Here is a 23,515-nt window from a genome sequence, read left to right as displayed (position 1 = left end):
GACACTTGTGCCTTGTCTCTTCTTCTGGCAGTTCAGGAATCTTGGACTGATCCCTCTGCTGTAAGAGGAGGCCCTCAAAAGAAAAAGGTAAGCTTTCAGCTGCCTGTGTGTCAGTTGTCTTTTAGCCAGGGAGGTTCATGCAACAGACACATCCCTGCAAATGATCCCTGTCACGCTCAACAGTCTAGACATTCCACGTTGGTCTGTCTACTTACGCATTGTGTGCTTAGGTAGGACTGGAACCTAAGTCATCTTGACCCTTTGCCATCCAAACTAGCATGCTGTTCTTCAGGGTGGCTGTTCTGTATCATGATTATCATCTGTGATGCTGCATATTCTGTCATACTACCCAGGCTGACTACAGGCACTTGTTGCTAGAAGTAAGGATTTAATCTTATCCCCTTGCCCATACACTTTTGACAGGGGATGGGAAGATTGGTGTCACTTCACACCTGACAGCTGGGGGCAGTATTTCCTCTCAGCACAGTGAGACCCACAGTCATTTTCCTCAGCTGTTGATACCAACTGTTAGGGCACTTCTGCTGCAAGAAGTTGGGACAGGTATAGCTGTGAGCTACTCTGCTACTCTCTGCCTTGTGATTACACTGGAGGACGTGTGAGCTGAGCTCTTCTGCAAAAAAATGCTCTCAGTACCCCATTTCTATCACTGCTTTCTATTGGCAGGTGTGACAAGAAGCTCCTTTGGCATCATTCCCACCCCCTACTCCTCTTCTGTAGCTTGGAATAGACTTCTCGCCCTTTTTCTGGCAACGTAGCTGGGAACCTGCTTCAGGCTGTGCTCACTACAACAGGATTAGCCTCTTGTTAAAGCCATCTCCTTTTGATCTAGCCCCGTCGAAGTGAATCTGTCCTGACTCCCTGGCTTAGCAGGGGCACGGTGAAGTGTTTGCAAGAGGATTCTCTCCCCATGTCGTGGGATTTTCCCCAACACTTGCACTGTTGACACTTTGCTGCTACTAATCTCTACATTCAGGACTCGTGCCGTCGCAGAGCCAAGGCGGCTTTCTGAGGACCGTTGCTTTCAGGGGCAACAGATCTTGTCTGAACAATTCCAGAGGAGTTTTCTTGCTGATGCTTTGACTGTTCATCTAGGATGCAAGAGGAAGGGCCCCATGCTTTGAGTCAGGGAGCTAAAAGAATAGGGATGTGTTACACATCTCCTTGAGAACTGGGCACTCTGAAAGTTAGAAAGGAATTTGAATTTGACTGTGGAGTGTAACCAGCCCTCCTTCCTTGGACTTGTTTTTCTTGATTCTATTTTTTTTAACTTTTCTTTTTTTTAATTTGGGTTGTTTCTTTTTGCTCACAGTTGCCTGAGAAATTTACTCCTCTAGCCCCCATCACAGCTCCAGTAATGAGTCCACCATCTGAGCCTCAAGGGATCCATCCTCAGCTGTCTAGGTTGCAAGAATCTGGCCAGTCACCCCCAGGAGCACCCAAGGAAGACAGCCTGCAGGTACTCAGGGACAGTGAGACATTCCCCAGCCAGTCTACTTGACTCCCTGTCAACTACAAAAACTACTCAGCTTTAAAACAACTCAGCTTTTGACATTCTTATTACTTGACAGCCACAGGGCTTATGGTGCTCCATAGCCCTTGTAAGACGTCTCTGCCTCAGTATACAGGTACAGCTGGGAGAGAGGGAGGGAGGCCAGGCAGACTTATCAACCTGCTGTAAGTTGGGAATTCATAGAGGCCTGAAGATACACCACAGTCTGAAGATGAGACTCTAACTCTCTGCTTCCAGATATTCTCTGGGTTTGCAAAGGAGTGAAATTCTTTCTGTTCAGGAGGGGCATCTGCCAGCCTTTCACGCTCCTGTTGCATTCATTCAGCTGCTTCTCTTTCTGTCAGTATCACCAGCTACCTGTGGAGAGGGTTGAAAGGAAGGAGGTGCCCCCTGAGCACCAGGCTCTGAAGGACACGTTTGAAGGTTTGGTGCAACGCTGCTCTGCTGTCGCCACTGATCCAGTAAGTCGTCCCTTCTCAGATCTTTGGCTTTTTTTCCCTCTTAGATGTTTGACTGGTGTTTCCTTCTTTTGGTTGGGAAAAGAGAAGAAGAGTCTTGTCCCTGTAACCAAGTTAATCTCCATTTGCCTTCTTCCTTTAGGGCTTAGGCCTGCCCATCTCTTGGGAACTGAGATGCATTCTGTAGCATTTATTCTCTATTCCTCATTGCCTGTATGGAGCAAAGGTTCTGTTCTCCTGGCTTTTGTCTCTGACTAAAGAAGAAAAGACACAGCTAATTCATCTTCCTTTTTCACTAGCTTGATCTGTAGATACTTCTTGCATAGATGGCATTAGCAGCTATCATCAGAGCTCTGTGTTTTCTGAGAATGCAGTGTAGCAATTTCTGGGAGATAAGCTGAAGGTTCCCTCTATGGACAGAAAGCCTGTTGGTTTGGGCTTAAATACTTGACTGACATGGAGGATGAAGAGTTGGGTTGGTACAGCAGTGCAATGTGCCTGAGCATCTAAGACTCACAGGCCTGTCCCAGCATTGCCCAGAGACAGGCATTTTTATCCACAGTATAATTTACCTGAGTGAATTATCCAAGGTAGGGTTATTGGGATCAGTTCCAAAAGAGCTTCAGTATTCAGGCTTTTTCCTTGGTGGTTACCTAGAATGGGAAGGATATTCCCTCTTTCCCTTAAGGAGACTGGGAACAAGTTGTTGCTTAGGTCAGACAGGGTGAGGCTGTCTAAATGCCCCATGGGTCAACCAGTGGATGTTTCTTAAGCTTTGGAAGTCATCACTGTCCTGTGGTCTGCAAGCATTGTCAGAAAGGAGGGAAGCCTACACTGGGAGATGGGAAAGAGGGCCAGTCCAGCTTCCTGCCTTGTAGAGAGAATGTGTACATGTTTGCGTGCACACTGAGGGCATGGCTGGCTTGTGTTGCTGTCCCTGGCTGGCACAGGCCAAGATGCTGCTGAATTGTAAGGTATTGTGGGTAGAACAGAGGAGGGGAGGGACTGAGCAAGAACAATTTGGTTCTGGGAGAGGTGGCTTTGAAGCTCAAAAGAGTTAGCACTGCCTGTTTCCTTCAGAAAACCCGAAGGAAGTTGGAAGATGCATTGCAGCGGTTGGAGTGTTTGTACGAGAAGCTCCGCGAGCAGGCAGTAAGTAGATGTCACCATTCCTTGTGGTCCAGACGGCTCCCTGAGTCCACCTTTGCACTGGGTTGTGGGCCTTCCTTTCTGTCCCAGTGTCACCAACACATACCCACTTGAGAAAGGGAAGTGGCAGATGGCTGGATTCAATGCACCTTGAGTACCTTGATTCCAGCCAGCCTTATCTCTTCTTCTTAATGTTGGCCCAGACATAGTGTAAGGAAAAGCTGGAGAGGCATTTGCAGAATGCTTTTACCCTCAGGAGGTGTCCTGGCATGTGGACAGGTTCCAACTGGGAAAGGACAATTGGGGGTAGATGCTAAGTATGAACCTAGTGTTATCTCTGGCTTAGAAAACTCTGAAGCTGATACCAATTGCTAAAGGGTTAGCTATCAAGGGAAAAATCCTTTTAACATACACCCTTACCCAGAGTATCCATATTAGGCTTGAACAGAGACAGGGTTTTGTGCTAGACAGACCTTTGACCTCCTAGGATACATCAGATATTCAATTAATGCTGAAATGTCATTACTTGGGACCTGTATTCACTGTTACCTAGCCTGGGTATTAGATTTATGTTTGTTGTAGGCTGAGAAATGGAGGGAGGAAGCAGGCTATCCGTTCTGACAGTTCTTGAATGTGCAAGTGTGCTTGGATAGGGTGTGGTGGACAGGAGGAAAGGGTGTGGTGGGAGGGAGTTCTGTGTTGTAGTGCTGAGCATGCTGACTCATTTCTGCTCCCTCCCCACAGCTCTCTCCAGCCATCCTCATGGGTCTTCATGAAATTGCCCGCTGCGTTGAGGCTAGGAACTATCAACAGGGTCTCCTGGTTCACACCCAAGTGGTGAGCAGCAGTAGTTTCAGTGAGGTGTCCGGTTTCATGCCCATCCTGAAAGTCCTCATGACGATTGCTGGCAAGCTGAATGTGTGAAGTGTGGGGGCAGCTGTAACAGTGCCCACGAAGAGCTGATGGACTCCCTCAACAGGAGTGTGCTGCAGGTTGTGGACTCTTCTGTCTCTGGAGAAATACGTCTGTGGCAGTGTCTTGAGCTGTGCTGGGCAAATACACCTGGCCCCATCCACTCTCCAGATAGCCCACTGGTGCCTGGAACTCCTGGAGATTTCTTTCTCTCATGTTTCTTACTAGCCTGAGGCTGCTTCCCAGCCCAGGGATCTCAATTTCAGGCTGTACAGAGATCTTCTCTCTTCCCTGTATCCCCAGCACAAAGGAGAAATTCCTTCCCTCCATCTGGCATTCTTATTTTTTTAGGAGACAAACAGGGCTGGCACCTGCAGTGCCACCAGACAGAAGAGACACCAGGCCCTATTCCCTACTGCAATGTAAACTGCCAGAATGATAACTGGGCTCCCTTGGTAGCTGGGGTATCCCTGCTCAGATGGCTGCAGTTAAGGATCTGTCCTCTGGTTCCTCCTTTCTGTTCGTTCTCGTCCTCAACTCACCTTCCCACCCCTCTTCACTCATATCCTGCTACAACTAGGGCTAATTATCCTGGGCTAGCTTTGGTTCTCTCACTCTTCATCACCCAGCCCTCTCGTTTCACAGTCAACTTCCCCGTTCATCCTATATTCCCCTCTCTTTTATGTCTTTTCTCCCATAAGCTGTGGGCTTGAGTCCTTTTATGTTTCAGGATCAGGGCTGATTCCCCTTCCAGCTCCTAGGACTTTCCCATTCAGGAATGCTAGCAGGTTTGACTGCTCTGTGTGAGGCTCCCCACAGCCAATTGCATTCTGGTTTTGGGCTAAAAGCCATCCCCTCTGGCTCCTGGCCTTTTCCATTTCCTTTATGTTAGCACAGTTGACCTTTTGTCCACTAGTGTCATGTGAAGGCTTTCCACATTGAGCTTTTCAAACAGTCAAGGGGCTTTAAGAGAAACAGAGATGCTCGGGTTCCATAAAGAATCCCCTCAAGCTACTCTGACCAGTCCAGACATGAGCAGGAGACAGCTCTTTGCTCCTAGTACATTAATTCTCCCTACAGTAACACATAGAAAGGTAGTTCTCAAAGACCCCTGGGCACTGTGGTGGTAAGAATATGCTGCAGGAGGTGATGCTGCCAGGTTGAGAATATGGCTGTGCTGAGGCTTTTCATTACTGTGGCATTTTCTCTGGGGTAAAATAGGTGAGTGAAGCATATCTGTCCTGAGGAAGAAGTCTGGGAAGGCAGATGGGATTTTAGGGCACATCTGTGTGTGTGTCTTTCCCCCCTCTTCCTCTCGCCTTCCTCTCTTTCACACTAACAAGGCAGTGTGATCCTTGGGCCCTGTCTGGGAGCAAGACTTCTTTCCAACTTTTGGCTGCAGACAGACCCTGCTTCCGATACTTGCTGCTTGAGTGATGATGCCATTGTGAGCCTCTGGTTCAGTGACTTACACAGATCAGTCTGCTCTACCATGAGACGAAGGAGGGAGGAGAATCAGAAGTGAGGGAGAGGACATGTCTCATTCTCTCCTTTCCAGGTCAAAGTGCCTCCTTGTTGCTGCTGTGTTGTTTCTATTGCTGCGGTTTGATGCACTGAGAAATAAAAGCTGTGTTTTGTGGTGCTGCTAGCTTTTTTCTGTTGGCTTGTCACCTCTGGCTACAGGGGACTTCCCTCAATCTGCAGGGCCACCCACTGTGAGCCAAGTTGTCAGCTTTGGTGAGGGCGGCAATTGAGAACAGGGTGGGACAAACCCAATTCTGGACTCTACTGGTATGGGCAGCTACTGTCCTGGTGTAGTAAGACCTCAGGTTTTACCCACTCTAGAAGACTGCAGGGTCAGAGAACTGATCTTCTCCAGATCTGCCTCAGTTGTGACTGTTTTTCTGCATCAAATGCAAGAAGATCCCTAGGATGGCTGAGGTTCTCATGGGGAATTACAGCAGTGTTGGTAATTTCACACTTGACATGGGGAGCTGGAAGTAAGTCAGAAAGCCCTTGGTGAAATTGTCAGTGTGAATTGTCAGTTCTTACCATTAGTCAATAACTTCTCAACCTGTTAGCTTTTAAGGGAGTAAGAAGACTGAAGTAAAACATGGGTACTGATATAAAGTTAGGAAGGAAGCAAAACAGCTTCTGCAAAAAGCCTGATGTAATACCAAAAAATGGTTCACTTTTGCTGTCAGCTGACTAGCTGGTATGTGTATGTACTGACCAGCCAGGCAGCACACATGAAACTCTGAAATACGCAGGACTGTGTTACCAGGCACAGGGTTGGGGAACTTGGGAGGAAGTAAAGGTTGTGAAAGATTGTTTGGATAGGGAAGATCTGAAGGATTGTTGCTGGGAAGGGGCCAGCGTTTATGAGAGTTCTGGGGTGTTACAAGCACAGTATACACACTCGTGGAAAACCAGCCTTTGTTAATTCTGATGCTGGTAGAGGCAAACACCAAGTGCAGGACAGTCTTGCAGGGCTTTTGCAGCTCAGTCTAGGCACAGTTAGCAACCAGTCTGGCCGCCTAGCTGTCCATCATCATGGAGAAATGCAAACTGATTTCAAAGGCAGCACTTGTGCGGCTTCAGAAAGGGTCATAACATGAGTAGGCAGGTGAGCGCCAGAGGCATTTCCTCAGTGAGTATCTAAGGAGAGTCTTAGCTTTCTGAGAGAATTTAACAAACCTGGTGTTTCTTAGATTCTACCTTTCTGGATCCAGTTACAGTACCTTGTGCAGTCCAGCCTCTTTCTTTAACTCAGACCACTTCTACCGCTGAGAAATAGGCACATATTTTCCGTGTATTTCTCAGATGCATTTTGACCTTCATTCTCTCCAGCACACACAGCTCCCACTACCCATGGACTTGTGCAGAGACTGACTGTTTATCTTGCCTTTGCTATGAGTCCTTCCTGCTTGTCCTGTTGCCCTGTTGTCCCACTGTTGCTCAGTTTTGCTTCAAGTTTACCCCAGTGAGCACCATCCCTAAAAACTCTTGGTAGGGAAACCAGGCAGGTGGAAGTGGGGTGACCCACTTCATGGTCTTTGAGAGGCTTGTGGTGGAAGGCCTACCTCTGGGGCCCTGGTGTGATATGTGTGTATGTATGTATATATACAGACCTACACATATCTGTACAAGCCCCACTAGAAAGTGTATATCCATTTACAGCACTATCTGTGCTGGCTGGTAACAGCTTCTGATCTATGGACAGTGGCTCCTCAGCATTACCTCCTCCTATATAAGCACATGCTACCACAGCATCCCTGCACCACTTGACAGAGAAAACATTTTCTGTTGAGTGAAAAGGTCTCCGGGTTGACAAAGAATTTGGGGGAGCTGTAGGAAAGGATCTCTGGGCAGAGGGAATAGAGCTCTAATCCTGTTGCAGATAACATCATGTCTGCAGGCTAGGTTTGTGTGTGTTTGGGGGAGCTGGAGGGGCAGAGATTGTTAGGCAGTATTTGTTTGTAAAGCCACTTGCTCTGAAGATAATGCTTGCACTAACTTCTATTGAAGGAGCAGTGTGAGTCCCCACAAAGTCCTTTCCCAAAGTGTCTTTGAAGCTAAGAACCCATTGAAAGGAAGAAAGGCCAAGAGAGGGGATTAGTTTGTTCAGCAGCTGTGAATTTCAGTGGGAGGCTGATGAACTCCAAAGTCTTTGTTGAGATTTTTTTTGTAAGGAGCCCTGCTGGAGGGAGAGACCCACACGGGGGCCGTGGCCTTAGACAAGAAGGAATCCGAAGCGGCAGGGAGCTGTAAACGGGCCACAAGGACTTTTCCCAAACACTTTTCGGAAAAGGTGTTGTGAAGAGAGCGGAGGGGGATTAGCATGTGAAATGACACTTTCCATTGACTCCACAGAGGGGAGGGGAAAAGGGCTGGCTGGCTGATTTATTAACATTTTGTTCCCTTCTCTATTCTGCTCCCTCTGCAGCCCCCTCCCCTTGCTCCCCTCCTCCCTGATCCCTCTAAAGAGATTTGGATTGGAAAAGGGAGCGGGGGGCTGCCTGTTTGTGTGTCATCTGGGCGAAGGTGACCACCTGGGAAGCTGAATGTAAATATTTCTCCTCTGAGGAATGCGCCTTCATTAAACCGAAATGAATACATGGAAGCATCCAATCCTGCCGCACAATGGCAGCAGAGCCTTTACCGCCAAGGGCTCCTTGCGCCAGGGAGGGGGACCCCTCCGCCCCGACCTGCTGCTGAGGTCAGCACATTTTGCAGCTGTGGTGTCGCCATTTTCTCCCAGAGAAGGAAGCAAGGGGGGGGTGGGGGTGGCGGGGGATGGTAGTTGGGGCGGACACACTCATGCTTGTAATACTCTCTGCATGTCCCCTTCAACAGGCGTCGTTGTGCCCAGAGGGCACATCCCGGGCTGTGCCACGGCCTTCACAGGGCAGCCGTGTAGGGGAGGGATGGGGTAGCTCAGATTGCCATGTGCTAAGGAGGAGGAAGGAAATGGGAAACAGCTTCCACATCATCTTTTCTTATGTCTCTAGCTGGCTGTGGAATCAGGGCCACAGAGGGACAAGAGGGTAGAAGCTGTCCTCTTTGCTTGCAGTGATTCTCAAGCCAGTCTATGCTGAAGCTTTCCGTGCTGGGTGAGAGGCCCTTGCCACCTTTTTGCCCAAGGATGTGTTCCCATCCCAGGGACACTGAGGAACAGCTGACAGAGATGCAAGGGAGAGCAAGGGCAGGGGCACTGTATTAACACCTGTTATTGCACAAACAGCTGGTGGCTTGTGTGTGAAGTGGAAGTGCTTCAGGTTTCCCTGAAAATGGTCCAAGATGGTTGGGGTTTTGCACTTTTTGAAGAGCCAGATTAGTGCGTAACACAAATGCTCTTACTCTGGTGAGGCCTCAGCTTCCCCTAGGTCCAAATTCTCACTCTCAACAAAGTAGTCCTAGGATCAAGGCGGGAGCATTTGGTTACAAAGAGACACATAGAGAGTGTGGAGTATCTTCAGTGTATCATCTCTGAAGTGGATAATGCAGTCTCTCTCATCTCCTCTCTCACCCTCGTGGCAGCTGCATTGCACGTGGATGCAACCTGAAATAAAATCCAAGAGCAGGGCCTTTCACCTGCTAGTAGGGACCAAGGTTGTGCTGCATGGAGGTAACTGGTCAGCCCTTATGCTTAACAGATGGCTAAGCATCTGCGTTTTAGTCTCCAGAACTGTAACTACATGCAATTGGATGAAAAAAACCCACCCAACTACTCAGACACAACAGCATTTTGCAAGCACTTGGCTACTGATTTATTGCATTGGCTATTGGTTTACAAATATTGGCTACAAGACAGGTCTAATGGCCAGTAACTTAGTTCTTCTGGCTTCTCATCTGGCTAAAGGGCATTTCAAACAGCAAAGTAGACGATAACCTCAGAGCTCAGGGGAGATCACTGTGATGGTGCAGTGAGCTTCCCCCAGGAAGCAGCTGATGGTTTCTTCCCTGCCTAACCCAACTGCAGTAGGGGAACAGATGCATCAACCAAATCTTCCTGCTGCTTGCTTAGCCTATAGAATATATACAATAAGCAGTAGAGGAAAATCTTATGTATACACCACAGTAACTGTGCAATAAATTAAACTTCAAAGTGCTTCACTTTCCTATTTACAATACCATTAAATAGTAACCAAGGTTATTTTCTCAGACTAGGAGGAAGTATGTAATTAGTTAGCTGACAGGTTAAGAGTGCTTGGCAAGTACACCAGGAGGTGGGGAATGGGCTTGGCTGGCAGCTCCACTCTGGTGAGATATTTGGGAGGAAAGAGGGTCCCAGGAAGTGTGAGGGCATCAGTCAAAGGTTTTGGCAGGGATACTGGGGTGAAAAGGGAGATCAGACCTGCAGGATTACAAAATACAGAGAATGTGTGTAAGAAGCAAGTGATGGGACTACTCTTTTGAACAGCTGTTTGATGGGCAAGTCAGACAGCAGCTTCAGTCTTGCTCCTGCAATCTCAAATGCAAAGTAAAGCACTAGAGAGTTTAGCAAAGCTGTCAAAGGATGGGAAGTGATGCTGCATGGAGGCTTGCTGAAGGAAGATGTCACATGCCTTTTCTATCCTCTCATAGTATAAGGCTTAATAAAAGGCAGTAACAACTTTATTTTACTGCCCCTATTTTTTTAAGGTACTAGAAGCCTCTACTGTTTTAGGGATTACCACTCTGAATTGCCCATCTCTGGTGGTGCCATCTCAGCTTCCTTGTGTTTTCTTAAGTGTTGATCTCATTTACTCAGAAGCCTAGAGCAGGTGTTTGTTTGAGGAACAGACTAACTCAAAAGAGCAGGAGCCACCAAGACTGCTGGCATTTTCAGTGATAAAGCCATCGCCACTGGATAGAGCAACTGAGTTGAAGGGACCAAATTTCATCTTGTTTTGTCAACACCAGAAGTCATCACCCACTGCAGTAAGAGGAAATGCCTTATACGGCCAAGACCTAGGGGCTTGTGCAAGTTTTTTTTGCCTTGCCCAAGACCCAGTGAAGGAGCACTGGGAATGCAATAAAACTAAGCCAAAGGGCAATGGTACCAGGGGCTGATAGGGAGGGCAGGAGAGGAGAGGGGCAGACAGGAGAAAGAGAGGCAAGTCAGAGCTTTCTCTTGAGCTTGCGGCTGGCTCCGCCACCCCCGCTCCGCTCGCGCTTCTCCTTGCGGACGCAGAAGTACTTGGTGACCCTTTTGCGGCACTGCTCACAGCGCACAGCGCAGCACCAGTGGAACTTGCAGTTGCAGCTGGACACCATCTCAGCTCGCCTCTCCTCCACCGCCAGCCCACAGTCCCCGCACAACCGCCGGCAGCTCCGCTTCTCCCACTTGCTGAGTGCCTTGCCCCTCTTCAGGCACTCCCTGCCCTCTGTGCCCAGCAGCCCCAGTGTCTTGTTCTCCAGGCAGTAGTCAGGAGAGTCTTCTAAATGGACCAGCTCCTTCTTGGAGATGGAGCTGAAGGTCTCAGCAATGGCGCCCCGACTGGCAGCACTGTTCCCTGCTCCCTGCAGCAAGTCCACCTTCAGGGCTTTGTGGTATCTTTCCTTGAGGTAAGTGCCCACCTCCCGAAACTCGGGCAGCTGTAGCCAGCAGGTCTGCGTTGTGCAGCTCCCTGACACACCATGGCATTTGCAAGTCCGCTTCATGGTCCCTTTCACGGCCTACAGGGTGAGGAGAGAGAAGGGATTCAGGAACGAGCCCAGAGGTGTCATTCCTGTATAGCAGTGCAAGGAGAAACACGCCTCCAGGCCTGTGGAGGGGGTTTTCCAACAATGCTCCCTGCACAGTGGTCCTGCCCAGAGCTTGCTGGCTTAAAGCTTGCAGTTTTGCTTCTCCCTTACTTGAACTGGGAGAAAGAGGACAGCAAAAAGCCATTAGCAGTATAATCACAGAAGAATTTCTACCTTAGAACAAATACCACTCATCACATCAATACTGCTTCCATATCCTCCTCCTCAGCAAGGTAGTTGTTTCTTCTGGACATATGCTCTCAGCCACAGCAAGTGAAGACTCTCCACGGTGAATGGCCAGAGCCAATCTGGTATGTGCTGTCAGGTCTGGAGGGAGAGAGTGGCTTACCTTTCTACCTGCCTCATTGTTATGCAGGTTCATAGCAGCTCTGGCATCTTGTCCAGTCTCAAGGGCATCCACGAACTGCTTGGAAATGGCTTCCCCAAAGCCCACATTGTCGCTGCAGCCTCCCCACAGCCAGCCTTGCCCCCCTAGGATAGGAGATGTGCTGTCAGGGAACTAGCCCCTCACCTGCCTGGCTTGTGGCTCTGGGGCCAAGAAAGGGTCTCAGAAGAGATGGGAGCAAGCAGAGGCTGTGGGGCAAATTCAGCCTTTTGCCTCATGATGCTCCACAATTCCCTTCCTTTGGGCTCATGCCAGGCAGCAGAGGGGTATATCTTGTGTGGCAGTTCCAGGAATTTCCAGGCTTTCTACAGAAAGACGCTGTTAATTATCATTTTCATATGTAAGGCTTTGGGTCTGTAATCACCTTCTCTCAAACTCTGACTTGAATTGATTCACAAGGATGGCATCTTGCTAACATGGATTAGCAGGCTGGTGCAGACATCCTGTTCAGAAGGAGCATATTCCCCTCTTTCAGGCAACAGCCCAAGCCTGGCATGCCCATATTGAGGAGGCACTCTTTTTGGTACACTCAGAATCCTAGGAGGATGTTTGGCATCTCGGAATGTTCTGGGTTCCCAATCATCATAAAGAAACAAAGGAATCAGCACAGAACTGTGAAACTGCACAGAAAGATGTAAGGGGTACTTTCCTTAACTACATGGGAGCTCAATAGCTTAGCTCAGTTGACTGGAAACATATCATGCACTTTGCTTCTTTTCCTCCTAGAGAAAAATGCACATTCTTTATGAAGCTTTGAAATCTGGAACTTTCTGACCCTAAAATGCCTGTGCAGTGCATCTTGGTAGTTGCTTAATGGCCTTGTGCTTCTACTGAAAGGCCTGGGCCTTGCCTGGACTTCCCCAAAAACATCATGTCCCCTTTCTCAGGGAAAGGCAGGAGTGTCTCATGAGAGGTGGGCAATTGCAGTAGATGATGAAGTCCAAATCAAGAACTGGGACCAAAGGGAGAACACAACTTTCACCAGCTTGGATTCATCACAACAGCATTTGGAACTGAATCACTGTGTTCAGGGCAAGGCCAAAAGTTTCCTTTGCCTTTCAAGGTTTTAAGTTCACAGTGGAAAATTTTCGTGGAAAACAGATATGTTTTGAGGGAAGGAAGTGGAGCATGACTAACTTAATTTTCCAGAGGACATAAAGTTTGGTGTGCCCAAAGTCTTGCTCTGCTAAAGATGGACTATGCCATGCCTTGGACATGTAAGAAGCAGTGGCTGGTTTAAAAGCTATTAGCCAATACAGCAAATTATTAAGTATTGGATACTCCAGAGGAGTCTGTCAGAACTGCCAGGCACCGACTGCCCAGTGTGGCTGGGTGGGAAATGGCTTTTAAAAGGTTTTGGTAATTTGAAATTTGACCTCTTTCCATTCAAAACAAAAGACTGAAATGTCAACGTTTTCCACGGAAGCTGAGTGCAGAGCTTGGAGCAGTACAGCCAGGGGCTCCCCACCCAGGGCTACTTAGCAGCTGCAGGCCTGGGTACCACTGCAACAACAATGGGGTGAAGGCCGTGTGCTGCCACAGCAGTTCTCCTGGTTGTGGTCTCACGTGCCTGCCATGCTGACAAACACTGTAAGGGTCTATGAATGCCACTCTGCTTTCCCTCCTAATGATTCTGCTCTTTGGTCACTCTGATCCTACAGACACTGGGAGCCTCAAGGTCCCTGGTCAGCACTGCTCTAACCAGACCTGCCTGTTACATGCATGGTATCAGATCCTCTCCTCTGCCTGTATGATACAGCTATTCCCTCCGTCAGTTTAAACAGAGTTTTCTTGATTCAAACCAGGGAAACTGCAACCCTCTTCTACTTTCCTGCTCATTTAAAAAGTAATGGAAAACCTCAACAGCTTGACCTCAGCTGGTGTAAACTGGGGGAGGACTCATTAGCTTCCATAGGAGCTACTTTGGTTTGAGCCAGGTACAGCTCTGCTCTCTGCACTATTTCCAGGTGCAGGGCCCAGGAGAAGGAGTTATTTCTGCAGGCCTCAGGAGAGAAGAGCTGTCTCCTGCTGCCTGGGAAGTGAGAGAGGGATGTCAGCTCATCTCTCTTTACCCAGCTGTCCGTTGCGGGAGTCGTCACAGCCACAGTTGTCAAAATCCCCCAGGCTGCAGTTCCGGGTCAGCGTGTACATGACACCTGCAGAGCTGATGGCATGGACAAAAGCGGTTTCTCTGTTTGCTGTCAAGTGGGAATACAAGGAAAGCAGATGTGATGAAGATTTCATGGCAAGGCCAGTGTTAGAAATTACTCCTACCTTGCAGAGGACTGTGTAGGAAGAGATCTCCAATGGGCAGTGATTTGTGGGGTGGAGAGGAGGTTTTACATGTCAGATTAGCTTAGTTTTGGTTTGAACTGCATGAAGACCAAAGCTCCCAAATCAACTCAGTCTGACTCATGCTGATTTCAAAAGTGTGGATGAGTTTAGCACTTGGCTGTCCTCGTGGGAACTCAGCTGTGGGGATACTACACAGGCACGTCCCCTACATCTCACTGTCACACCCCAGAGGAGAGGGGGCCCTCTCCAAGGATCAAAGAGGTCCTTCTCCACAGCCTCCTTCAACCTTACCTTCTGCTGGACACTGTCCAGGCCTCAGAGCAGTGACCATACCTACCACCAGGATCAGTGTGGTGATCACCAGCTGACTTCCCCGAGCCTTTGGCTTTCGTTTGATACCAGTAAGGTCTGTATACAAGCAGATAAGCTTGACAGGAAGAATTCAGGGGCCTGTTCTCAGTCCTAGAGTGTTACTTTGCTCTGCAGTTGCCTCCCCAAGGCCCCACTTTGAAACCTTTGTCCACTTCTGTCTGGGATTCTGGTCCCTCACCTGCTGCCACTCCCCACCAGAGGCCTGAGACTCTCCTCCATACCCAAGTTCTATCAGTACAGGGCAGTTACGAGCTTGGCCCAGAATCATACATGTGTCTAGAGGACCAGATATAAATGGAAACATTTGCTGGTACCTGCAAACAGGGAAGGAATGGGAAACAATGACAATGACCACAGCATAATACCCTGCAGTGGCATGTCATGGATGCTGGATTTCTGACCAAGGTAATTCTGACCTCTAGATGCTGGGGGAAGACTTTTCTCTTGCCTTTTGATCAGAGCACAATCACTGATGAACTCTTTCCTGCTCCATTTAGCCATATCCCTCTGCTTGCCACCCCACCACCCCCCATTGGTTCTTAGCCTTCCTGGGATGCCCCGTTGAGAGACTCCACCTAGGCATGCTGTGACCAGTAGCCCATGCCACAGATTGGGAGCCACTTGTGTCAGGGTTGGTGGGACAATTCTTTGCTGCACAACCTGGGCGTTGGTGGGTCCAGAGGTGATTGCTGGCATTGTGAAGCTGCCTTGTCTTGAAGCTAGATCCCAGCATGTGTCTGGGAGCTGATGGGTGAGGGAGCTTCTTGGAAAGATCCCTCTGAGACATTCCTGGGAGAGGCACATCTCAGGTGGGAATGGGGAAGAAAAGAGGGCACTTAGGAAGAGAGGAGGAGCCTATGGGCTCTAACTTGTAGCAAGGGGGTCCCAATAGTGACATTCAGTGCTTTCCTTACCACTGCGCAGACCGCCGTGGCTGGAGAGCTGCAGTGCTCTCTCAGGGCAGTTCCAGCGGTCCCAGGCAAACTGGAACTTGCACTCCTCAATGCCACTCTGTGCCCCGGCTGCAACGCTGCTGGAGTAGATGAGATAAGCCTAGGAGCAGAGCAGTGAGTCAGGAGTGGGGATGGAGAGTGTCCTGCTTCAGCCCTCCCCATCATTAACTTCCAAATCTGAGTTAGGACATGCTGGCCAGCATGCAGAGACAGCCCTGTGGCTGACACTGGGTCCCAGGGCTACCCCCAGGGTCCACGAGAGTCACTCAGCTGCTCTGATATCCATTGCAGGCAGTGCAAAGGTGCTGCAGCCCCAGCTGCTTCCTCTGCAGTGGTGGGGATGATGCAGGCGTAGATTTCCCACCCCGTGCTGCACATTGTGGGCCCTGCTGCTTTGGGGTCTAGAAACTTGCAGAAGCACAGTGCAAACAGCAGGAATAACATGGCTTCAGGGTCCCCAGGAGGCTGGCGTTCAACTGAAAATAACTTTCATGCCATCTCACAGAGTCAAGAGGTGCAGAGATGAGGAGGCCTTTCAGGCCCACCTCCCCTGGAGAGCGGAGCTCACCAGCAGCAGCAGCAGCAAATGCATTTTCTGCTGTGCTGGGTCAGTCTGAGCCTCCCACAGGGAGAAGGCTGAGCTGCTGACTGTTAGCCATGTTAGGAGATGTGCCAGCCAGCCACTGCAATGGAGAACCCCTTATGTCTCCAGTATGAGAGGAAGCAGAGACTTCTCTTCAGAGACCAGGGAGCTCCCCTGCCCCTGGGGGACACTCAGCTCTTTGAGGCAAGGTTGCTTCACCATAGCACTGAGAGATGTAGGAAGAGCTAAACAGATTTGGAGATGTTATTGGGAATAGCCAGAACAAAAATAGATGGTCCTGGCTAGGAAAAAAAGCCTTTGAAGGGGGTGAAAAGAGACAAGGAATCAAAGGTACTGAATTAGGTCCTGGCAATTCCAGTTGTGCTCCTCAGGGAAGTATGGTTTTCAGGGCCTAAAGAAAGTACCTTTCCAACTAGATGAATATAGGTCCTGATGCTAAGCTGATCATCAGGAGACAATAGTTGACAGGTGAGAGCCTCAGCTGGTGCAGTGGACAAAACTCCAAAATCTGGCCCCAAACAGTTTTCAAGAACCCTAGGCCAGCTTTGCTCAGGGTTGACACAGCTCAAGGAGTTGCAGCTCATAGCTGGCCAATCCTGGTCCTCCTCTGCCTTACTGCTGGAATCCTGGCGATGAGGGGGCCTCTGGCCAAGGCTGGACAGAGAGGAGTGGGAAGGAGTAGCCCCTCCCTCCCTAGGTTTAGTGGAATCAGGACAGAGATCAAAAGGATTTCTCTTACCTTGGGGCCCGTCATCAGGAAATTATTCACTGACCTGGAAGACAGAGACAGTGTCAGTGGGGAGGGGTTGATGGTGGAGAGGCCTGGGGAATGCCTGGCATCCCAGGGCTCCCTTCTCACCCCCTGCAGCCTGCCTGTCTCCTGGCTGCAGCCACCTTTGGTCTCTTCCCCTTGTTGTTCCCTGTGAGTCAGGATGGTGCCTTCTCCTTGCCCCCCATCCTGCTTCCTCACCCAGGCTGTACTGAAATGCAACCCTCTCACTGCTCCCTCATTTTTCTTTCCTCTTCACAGCTTCCCTTCATAACAATCCTCCTATTTTTAAAGTATTTTCCTGTTCCCCCAGTCGTGCTTTTTACCTTACCAAACCACTGTTTGGCTTAACTCAAAGTAGTGCTGCGTCTAGCCCCACAAGCACGACTGTATGCCAGCATTACTCTCCCTGCAGGACCAAGCCAAGGGAAGTAGGAGGTCACACCACTGCTCTTTCACAGTGTGTATCACAACAGCATCTCCCCATACTCTGCTGCCTTGTTTTCCTGCAGTGCCATGTCTGGTCACACACCCTCTCTTCTTGGTCACGTTATGGTGATGAGCACAAACATGCTTGTCCTCCTGTTGGGCACTGCACAGGGTGGGTATGGGGGCATGAAGGTGCTCTGAACCAGAATTAAACATTCTGGTGTTGTCATTGAAGCTGTAAAGGGCCACAAGGCAGCACTGCCAGTCCCCATCCTTCTCCCCAAGCAGGGGTTTGCAGAGCAGAACTGATGCTGGCTGGTCCAAGTTTCTTTCTCCAGCAAGAAAGACTGTTTCAGTGAGAATGCTCAGTGTTGAGACTCTGTGTGGTGCAGTGACCACCGTTAGAAATGTGGAGGATGGCTGGGTGAATCTAGCTTATCTGTGTTATGGCAGAAAGGACTGAGGCTTTAAAAAGGCCCAAGAACCAAACCCAAATATCCCTAGCCAGGAATGAAACAAGAAAAGAGAGGTTTCTCCTGCAAATACCTCATTCCAGTATCTTCAGGTTTGCAAAACAGCTCTCATCACTTCTGGTGAGTCTCCTGAACAACTAACCCACCAACACCCAGCACTTCAGAGAGGTGAGTGAGTGCTGTTATCCCCAGGGGAAGACACTGAGGCCAGAGAAGTGCAATGAGTAGGTTGAGACTTTGCAGTGAGTGATCAGGAAAATGCTACAGCATGTATCGAAAGTGTGCACTTCAGCTTCTTCTTGAGATGATGTTCTGCTTCAAATACTGGATGTCTCTCAGTGGAGGGTGCCTTTACTTTCCAGCTAGCCCTGTCAGAGCCTTAACCCACACTGTCCTTTCAGCAGAGCAGCATGGTCCACTCTGCAGATGGGCTACCTGGCATGCACTGATGCTTGCTGCTTTTCTAGCTCCTCTCCATTCCCTGAAAATCCCAGTAGCTGGGCAGACTGTGGCTGGATGCAGGGAAGAAAGGCACAGGTTAGGGTATGGGTTTTGCCTCCTTTGTGTTTTCAGGCAATGCTATCTGGAGCCACAGGTACCTCTGGTATGGGAGAGAAAGGCACTGTCCTGTTGTGCTATAAATCCAGCAGAGAGGGTATGATGGTATCTCAGGGTGGGTGCAAGCACAGGCAGAAGCAGGCACTGCTGCCCTAAACTGAGGGACAAAGTGTAGTCGTGAAGCAGCCCTGCTGTGGACATGGGGACAGACAGGGCAGCAGAACTGGTGCCCATACATCAGACACGTAAGAGATTTAGAGAGGACGTTTCTCTGCCATGGAAAACTGCTCTGTGATCAGCAAGCCTGTTTCACCTCTGCTAGAACTGCCCTCACAGAGATCTTCTTTGAGATATGCCACAAGAAATTTGATTTTGCTGTTACTGACAGTTTAGAAAGAGTTGAGAGAACTAGTTTGCTAAGTTTCACTCTGGCAGGTCTGCTGCTGGGATTATTTCTGTTTTGTTTTGGGTGGGAATCTGCCCGTATTGATGAAGCTTGCTTTGGGAAAGATTCCTCTGGGTCAAAATAGGAGAGAGGGGGCTGTGTCAGGGCATTACAAGAGCAGGAGATCCTTTCCCTTTGTTCCAGGCCTGGGATTCAGACCCGACTGTGCTCCAGCCCCCATGAGTACTTTAGCATGAAATTGATGGCTGTTCTGCAGAGGAATTTTCCTTTGGGAACTGCTTCTGCATTGTACGGCTAATTAAATATTTCCTGGGACTTGGAGAGACGGCATCTGTAGCCAAGTGATTAGAGCACTGGGTGACCTGAATCACACAGGGCCATGAACCTGGGGCTATTCAGGCTGTGTAAGCTCCATGGGTCCCCATCCTAATGCAACTGGATAGCAGCATGAACAACTCGTTTTTCCATCTGGTTTCCCTCCTGTCCTTTGCCTTGACCTCAAGTGCTTTGCTATGGGGACCACACTCAGGATGGTGTCAGTATGAATCTGAGCCCCTAGGTGCAGCTGTGAGAAAACTTTGGTAAAGTGCCCTGGTGTAGGCAAAATCTAGAGAACTGCAAGCCCTCTCCTATTGCTTTTGTGGCCAAAGCAAGAGATACATCCCATCTTCATTGCTTCCAACCCGGGCAGGAAAAAACAAATTTGCAGTGTATAAGAAGGATTTGCTTCAAACCTTTGCCAGCCACGTCTTGAATTAGGAACATCTTGAATCAGGAGCAGCTGCAAGGGTGACTTTAGGAGGACAGTAATGCACAAATTCAGGATTTAAGGCAAACCAGCCCGTTAGCAGGTGTCAGTTGACATAACTGCATTGAAGCAGAGGATCTGGTCTTCCTGGGATAAACCTCGAGGTTCACAGAAAGGTCATGTTCAGGATATGCCAATTCACCGTCTGCTGCTGAGCAAATGGTACAGTAGCAATTTCCCAGCAGGGTATTCTAAACATTTTTATTAAGTCAGAGAGAGAAAAGGCATTTCCCTGAGCTCTCTGATGAACAGGCAGGCACGCTGCTGGGCGGGTTTGTGGGACTTAGACAAGTGAAGGATTCATTTACACCGGTATACTTGACCCCCCACATTTAACTCTCGCAGCTGCAAGTAGATTCAGAAGAAGGGGAGACAGAACTGTCATGTGGCTGGAGGCTAGCTGAAATGTTTCTTATTTGTGCTGCAAGGGAAGGAAACACAATAATGGAGACAAAATCTGTGCACTCTGTCTTTGCTTGTATGATCTAGCTAAGAAAAATGCATCTCTATTCTGAATATAGTCTCCAGCAGAGAGCAATTACCGCACTTGTTCCACACATGTAGTGCAATATTGACAATACCACTAGAGTCATCTCTGTGCTGCAAATAGGAATCACTATGAAAATGAATCTGTCTTCTTTTTTGTCTCTGTAGTGTGACTGTAATGGATTCGTTTCCACTATTTTCCACACCACGTTAAAGGAAAGCAAAATGTAGTCCTAAACTAACTAGCTAGCTGCATCCACAACGGGTGTAAACCAGACCAATTCCCATAACTTCAGTGTCACCACACTGATTTAAAATGTTTTGAAACCACACACATGAAAGGAAATTATTTCTCTTCTCTGAGAAAGCTTACAGGGCTTCTAGCTATCTAACCCTTTTTCCCTCCACCTTCAAACTACAGAACGACACTGCACAGACTGAAGCAGAGCACAGAGGGACCTCAGCAGGTAGAGAGAGGACTCCCAGTGAGTTTTTCAGCCCTCTCCCCAGCCCACATAGGGCTGTTGGCAGTGCATGCTGCTTCCCTCACGATGACGCTACCCAAATGTAGTGATTTTCATTGCATCCAATATTAGGAAATTGTCTCGAAGGCAGTGAATACCTGTGCAGGAATTCTGTCACTGTTTTATCAAACCCAAAAGCAAATAACCTGGCCAAACAGATGCACCATTATAGCTCACACATACCAAACACTAAGAAGCCTCTGCTGATTTCTGCTCAGTTACAATTTAATCAGTAACAGCATCCACCTCTCAGTTTAATATGCCTTATCAAATCTGCCATTAAAGTATTTGTTTGATATCACCTATTTATGCTACTGTGCTGCTGGTTCAGCTCTTTAAAAAATTGTAAAGCTGTATTTAGGTCTTTACTTTTGCTATTTGAATACAGAAAATTGATACTTTTCACTTTGGATCTGAATGCTGTGCTCAAGTACAAGCCTTCTCAAGTTATTAGAAAGCCAGACGCTGGAAACTAAAGGCAATCGCACAGCCAAAGTGTTAAAAAAACCCAACCAACCATTAGAAATAAGCTGCTGCATTAGAGATTGTTATATTATTCTCACAAGATAAGAGATTGGGAAGAAACTCAAGAATTTTTGGAGCTTTTTTACCTGCCTCCCATTTCTCTCTGTTTTGTTATATTTGCCTGGGGTTTAGTTCCTAAATACAACCCTCATATTTTGCTCATCTAGAAACACACAACCTAGTTGACACGGCAGAATCTAATCCACACTCAGAGGAGGGAAGTGACCATATAGACATAAAAATAACTATTGTTCATCTATATTGTGTTGTCCCCTACCTCCCAGTTCTTATGATTGAATCACAAGAAAAGAAGAATCTTGTTGCATTTTAAGCTAATGGATCCGATACGAAGGACCAGCAAAAACTGCAGGCAGGATGATTGTACAGTTCCCACAAACCTTGCTTTCTCCTCATCAAGAGTTATGGGACAGTGTCTACACTATAGTAATTTTGAGTAAGTTTACAATTTTCCTTTCTCTCTGGAAATCATGATCTACTAGCAACGTTCAGAGAGAAGTGGGGCTATCTTGAGCTGTAAACTTTTCTCCTGACAGGCAGAGAGAGAATTTAGACATCCAACTTCCGCTGCAAATACCTGGGATTTCTCTATTTAACTCTACTTTGTGCTCAGAAATTTCTCCCCTTCAAACTGTTTATGTAAAATGCCTTTTTCTTTTTTTTTTTTAATCCTTTAATGTATCCTAAGCTTGTTTATACTGAGGAAGGTATGAGACATATACAGGTAGAGCAGGAAGCTAAAAATAAAAGCAGCGTGAGTACTTGCCCAGCCTCTCCGCATAACACACACTGCTCTTGTTCCAGAAGGGACACTTAGCTTGAGTTTGCTACTGTGTAACACTTAGACATATACAAATGGTTGCCCATTCTTTTAATGGAGTGGAAAAATCTCTGAAATACCATAAATTTCACTCCCAACCTAACAGCAATGAGTTTTTCTTTCTGTAATTTTGATTCCTTCATCCATGGTAATAACCCTAGGGATCTTCTCTGGGGGAGGAAGGGGATTTTAGTAATTGAATGGGAAAAGACTTTCCTTGCTGCGAGAGATAAGTCTGTAATCCACTGACCAGATTCCTCATGGTATCACAGAACTGGAGAATAATATTTGAGTAGTCAGTAAAAATCACATAGGAAAAAAGTCCCTATAGAGCCAGGTCATTTGAGTCCATCCCACTTTGGGAATGAGATAGATACACTCCGCAAGTTAAGAGATTTGATGCAAGTGTACTCTGCTGTTCACCGCTATCAAACGTGTCTGGAAATAAATGTAAAACTAGGCTTAAGACAAAACAGGAGGCCTATAAGAGATGACTACAGGACTGACAGGACCCAAGTGGTTGGGAACCAAGCTGTAACAATCTCTGTTCAGCTTCTCCCCAGGAAATCTTAATACATGCATTTCAGACATGTATTTTCACCCTGTGCCTGCCAAGGAGCCTGAGTCTCAGGCTGCTCATCTAGAGTGATGCTCCTGTGGATCTAACTCACCCCTGCTGTCTCTGAGCTCTTAATCAGGGACTGTCTTCTTCAGGGAGTGCAAGAGAAGCCCCACTTGATTTGATTAAGACAAGCTGACTGTGAGCCTTGAAAAACAGAAATCCTTGACTCTCCTGTTGCATTATCTTCCCACTTAGAAGTGAGAGACTGAATCCAATGCATCCACTGTCCTCTATTCTACCTTACTCCAGCTCAAGATTTGGCTGTGTAGCTAGTTATTGTTAGGAGGTGCAGGGGAAAAAGACAGCTCTCTTAGATCAAATCTCTCTGCCAATGAGTGTGTTGGTACTTAGTTAAATACCTGGTCCCATTAAAGACCATAACTGAGCTAAGTGGGAAAGAGGGGGCATTTAGGAAAGTGGAGAGGAATTTCTTTAGGGTGTCCGGGAAGAGCACCTGCCTGTGGCACAGACTGAGATGCTCTTGATACTCACCAGGCACAGCAGGATTGGAAGAAGGGAGTGAGGAAGAAGATGCCCAGATAAGGGTCCATGTGAAATATAAAATCCAAATTAAGAGAGAGAAAGGAGATCCTTAAAAAAAAAAAAAGCAAAAAGCAGCTTGGGTACCACCACGAGCAGAGGAAAGAAAAAGGGGGGGAAAAAAGAAAAAAATAAACAAATAAACACAACAAAATTAGGGAAGGGATGGCGTTATTTTCCACCCGCCGGTCCTGGTGTGATGAAGAGGTGCATGCCCCCTGAATCCCAACTTCTGCAAAGGGTAACCAATCCTCAAGTAAGAGCTAAAGGGGGTTGGTGAAATGGAGCCACAGAACTTCCTAAGAAGAGATTATCTACTTAATGAAAGATTTTTTTTTCCCTAAGTCCTTCAGCCAATCAGGATTCAAGTGCCAGAGAGATTGAACTGATGAAAAGAACACCCCAGGTTCCTTGAAGACAAATGCACCACGAAAGGGATAAGAGGGAGGGAAAGGAGAAAGAAAGGAAAAAAAAAAAAAAGAGAGAGAGAGAGAGAAGAGAGAGAGGGATAAAGAAAGACACAGAGACACAGCAAATCCCTTAAAGTAATCACTAGATTCAATCTCCACCAGCACTGCCCTGCAAAGGCAACTGGAAGGGCTGCTTTTGATGTGCCTTCAACTCCTC

General features: G+C 47.9%; 2 protein-coding genes across 2 annotated transcripts in view; one reads left to right on the top strand and one right to left on the bottom strand.

The window, feature by feature from the left end:
* The window catches only part of SEC31B (SEC31 homolog B, COPII coat complex component), a 35,865-nt gene extending 29,998 nt beyond the window's left edge, over positions 1–5,867 (top strand). The window contains exons 22-26 of the mRNA XM_054163426.1: positions 32–87; positions 1,331–1,477; positions 1,876–1,992; positions 3,070–3,141; positions 3,883–5,867. Coding sequence (XP_054019401.1) covers positions 32–87; positions 1,331–1,477; positions 1,876–1,992; positions 3,070–3,141; positions 3,883–4,062 — 572 coding nt within the window. The 3' untranslated portion in view covers positions 4,063–5,867. The remainder of the gene's footprint in view (positions 1–31; positions 88–1,330; positions 1,478–1,875; positions 1,993–3,069; positions 3,142–3,882) is intronic.
* A 4,786-nt stretch (positions 5,868–10,653) lies between these two features.
* Positions 10,654–22,899, bottom strand: WNT8B (Wnt family member 8B). The gene is made up of 6 exons (XM_009897682.1): positions 22,841–22,899; positions 16,650–16,683; positions 15,268–15,406; positions 13,759–13,884; positions 11,630–11,772; positions 10,654–11,211 (listed from the first exon to the last, which is right to left on the bottom strand). Exons 1-6 carry the CDS (start codon positions 22,897–22,899, stop codon positions 10,654–10,656), a joined length of 1,059 nt encoding a protein of 352 aa, XP_009895984.1.
* Positions 22,900–23,515: the final 616 nt, after the last annotated feature.

This window comes from Dryobates pubescens, chromosome 8 (assembly GCF_014839835.1).
Source record: "Dryobates pubescens isolate bDryPub1 chromosome 8, bDryPub1.pri, whole genome shotgun sequence".
Classification (NCBI taxonomy): Eukaryota; Metazoa; Chordata; class Aves; order Piciformes; family Picidae; genus Dryobates; species Dryobates pubescens.
Note: the sequence above shows the minus strand (reverse complement) of the source record. Positions and strands in the feature narration are given on the sequence as shown.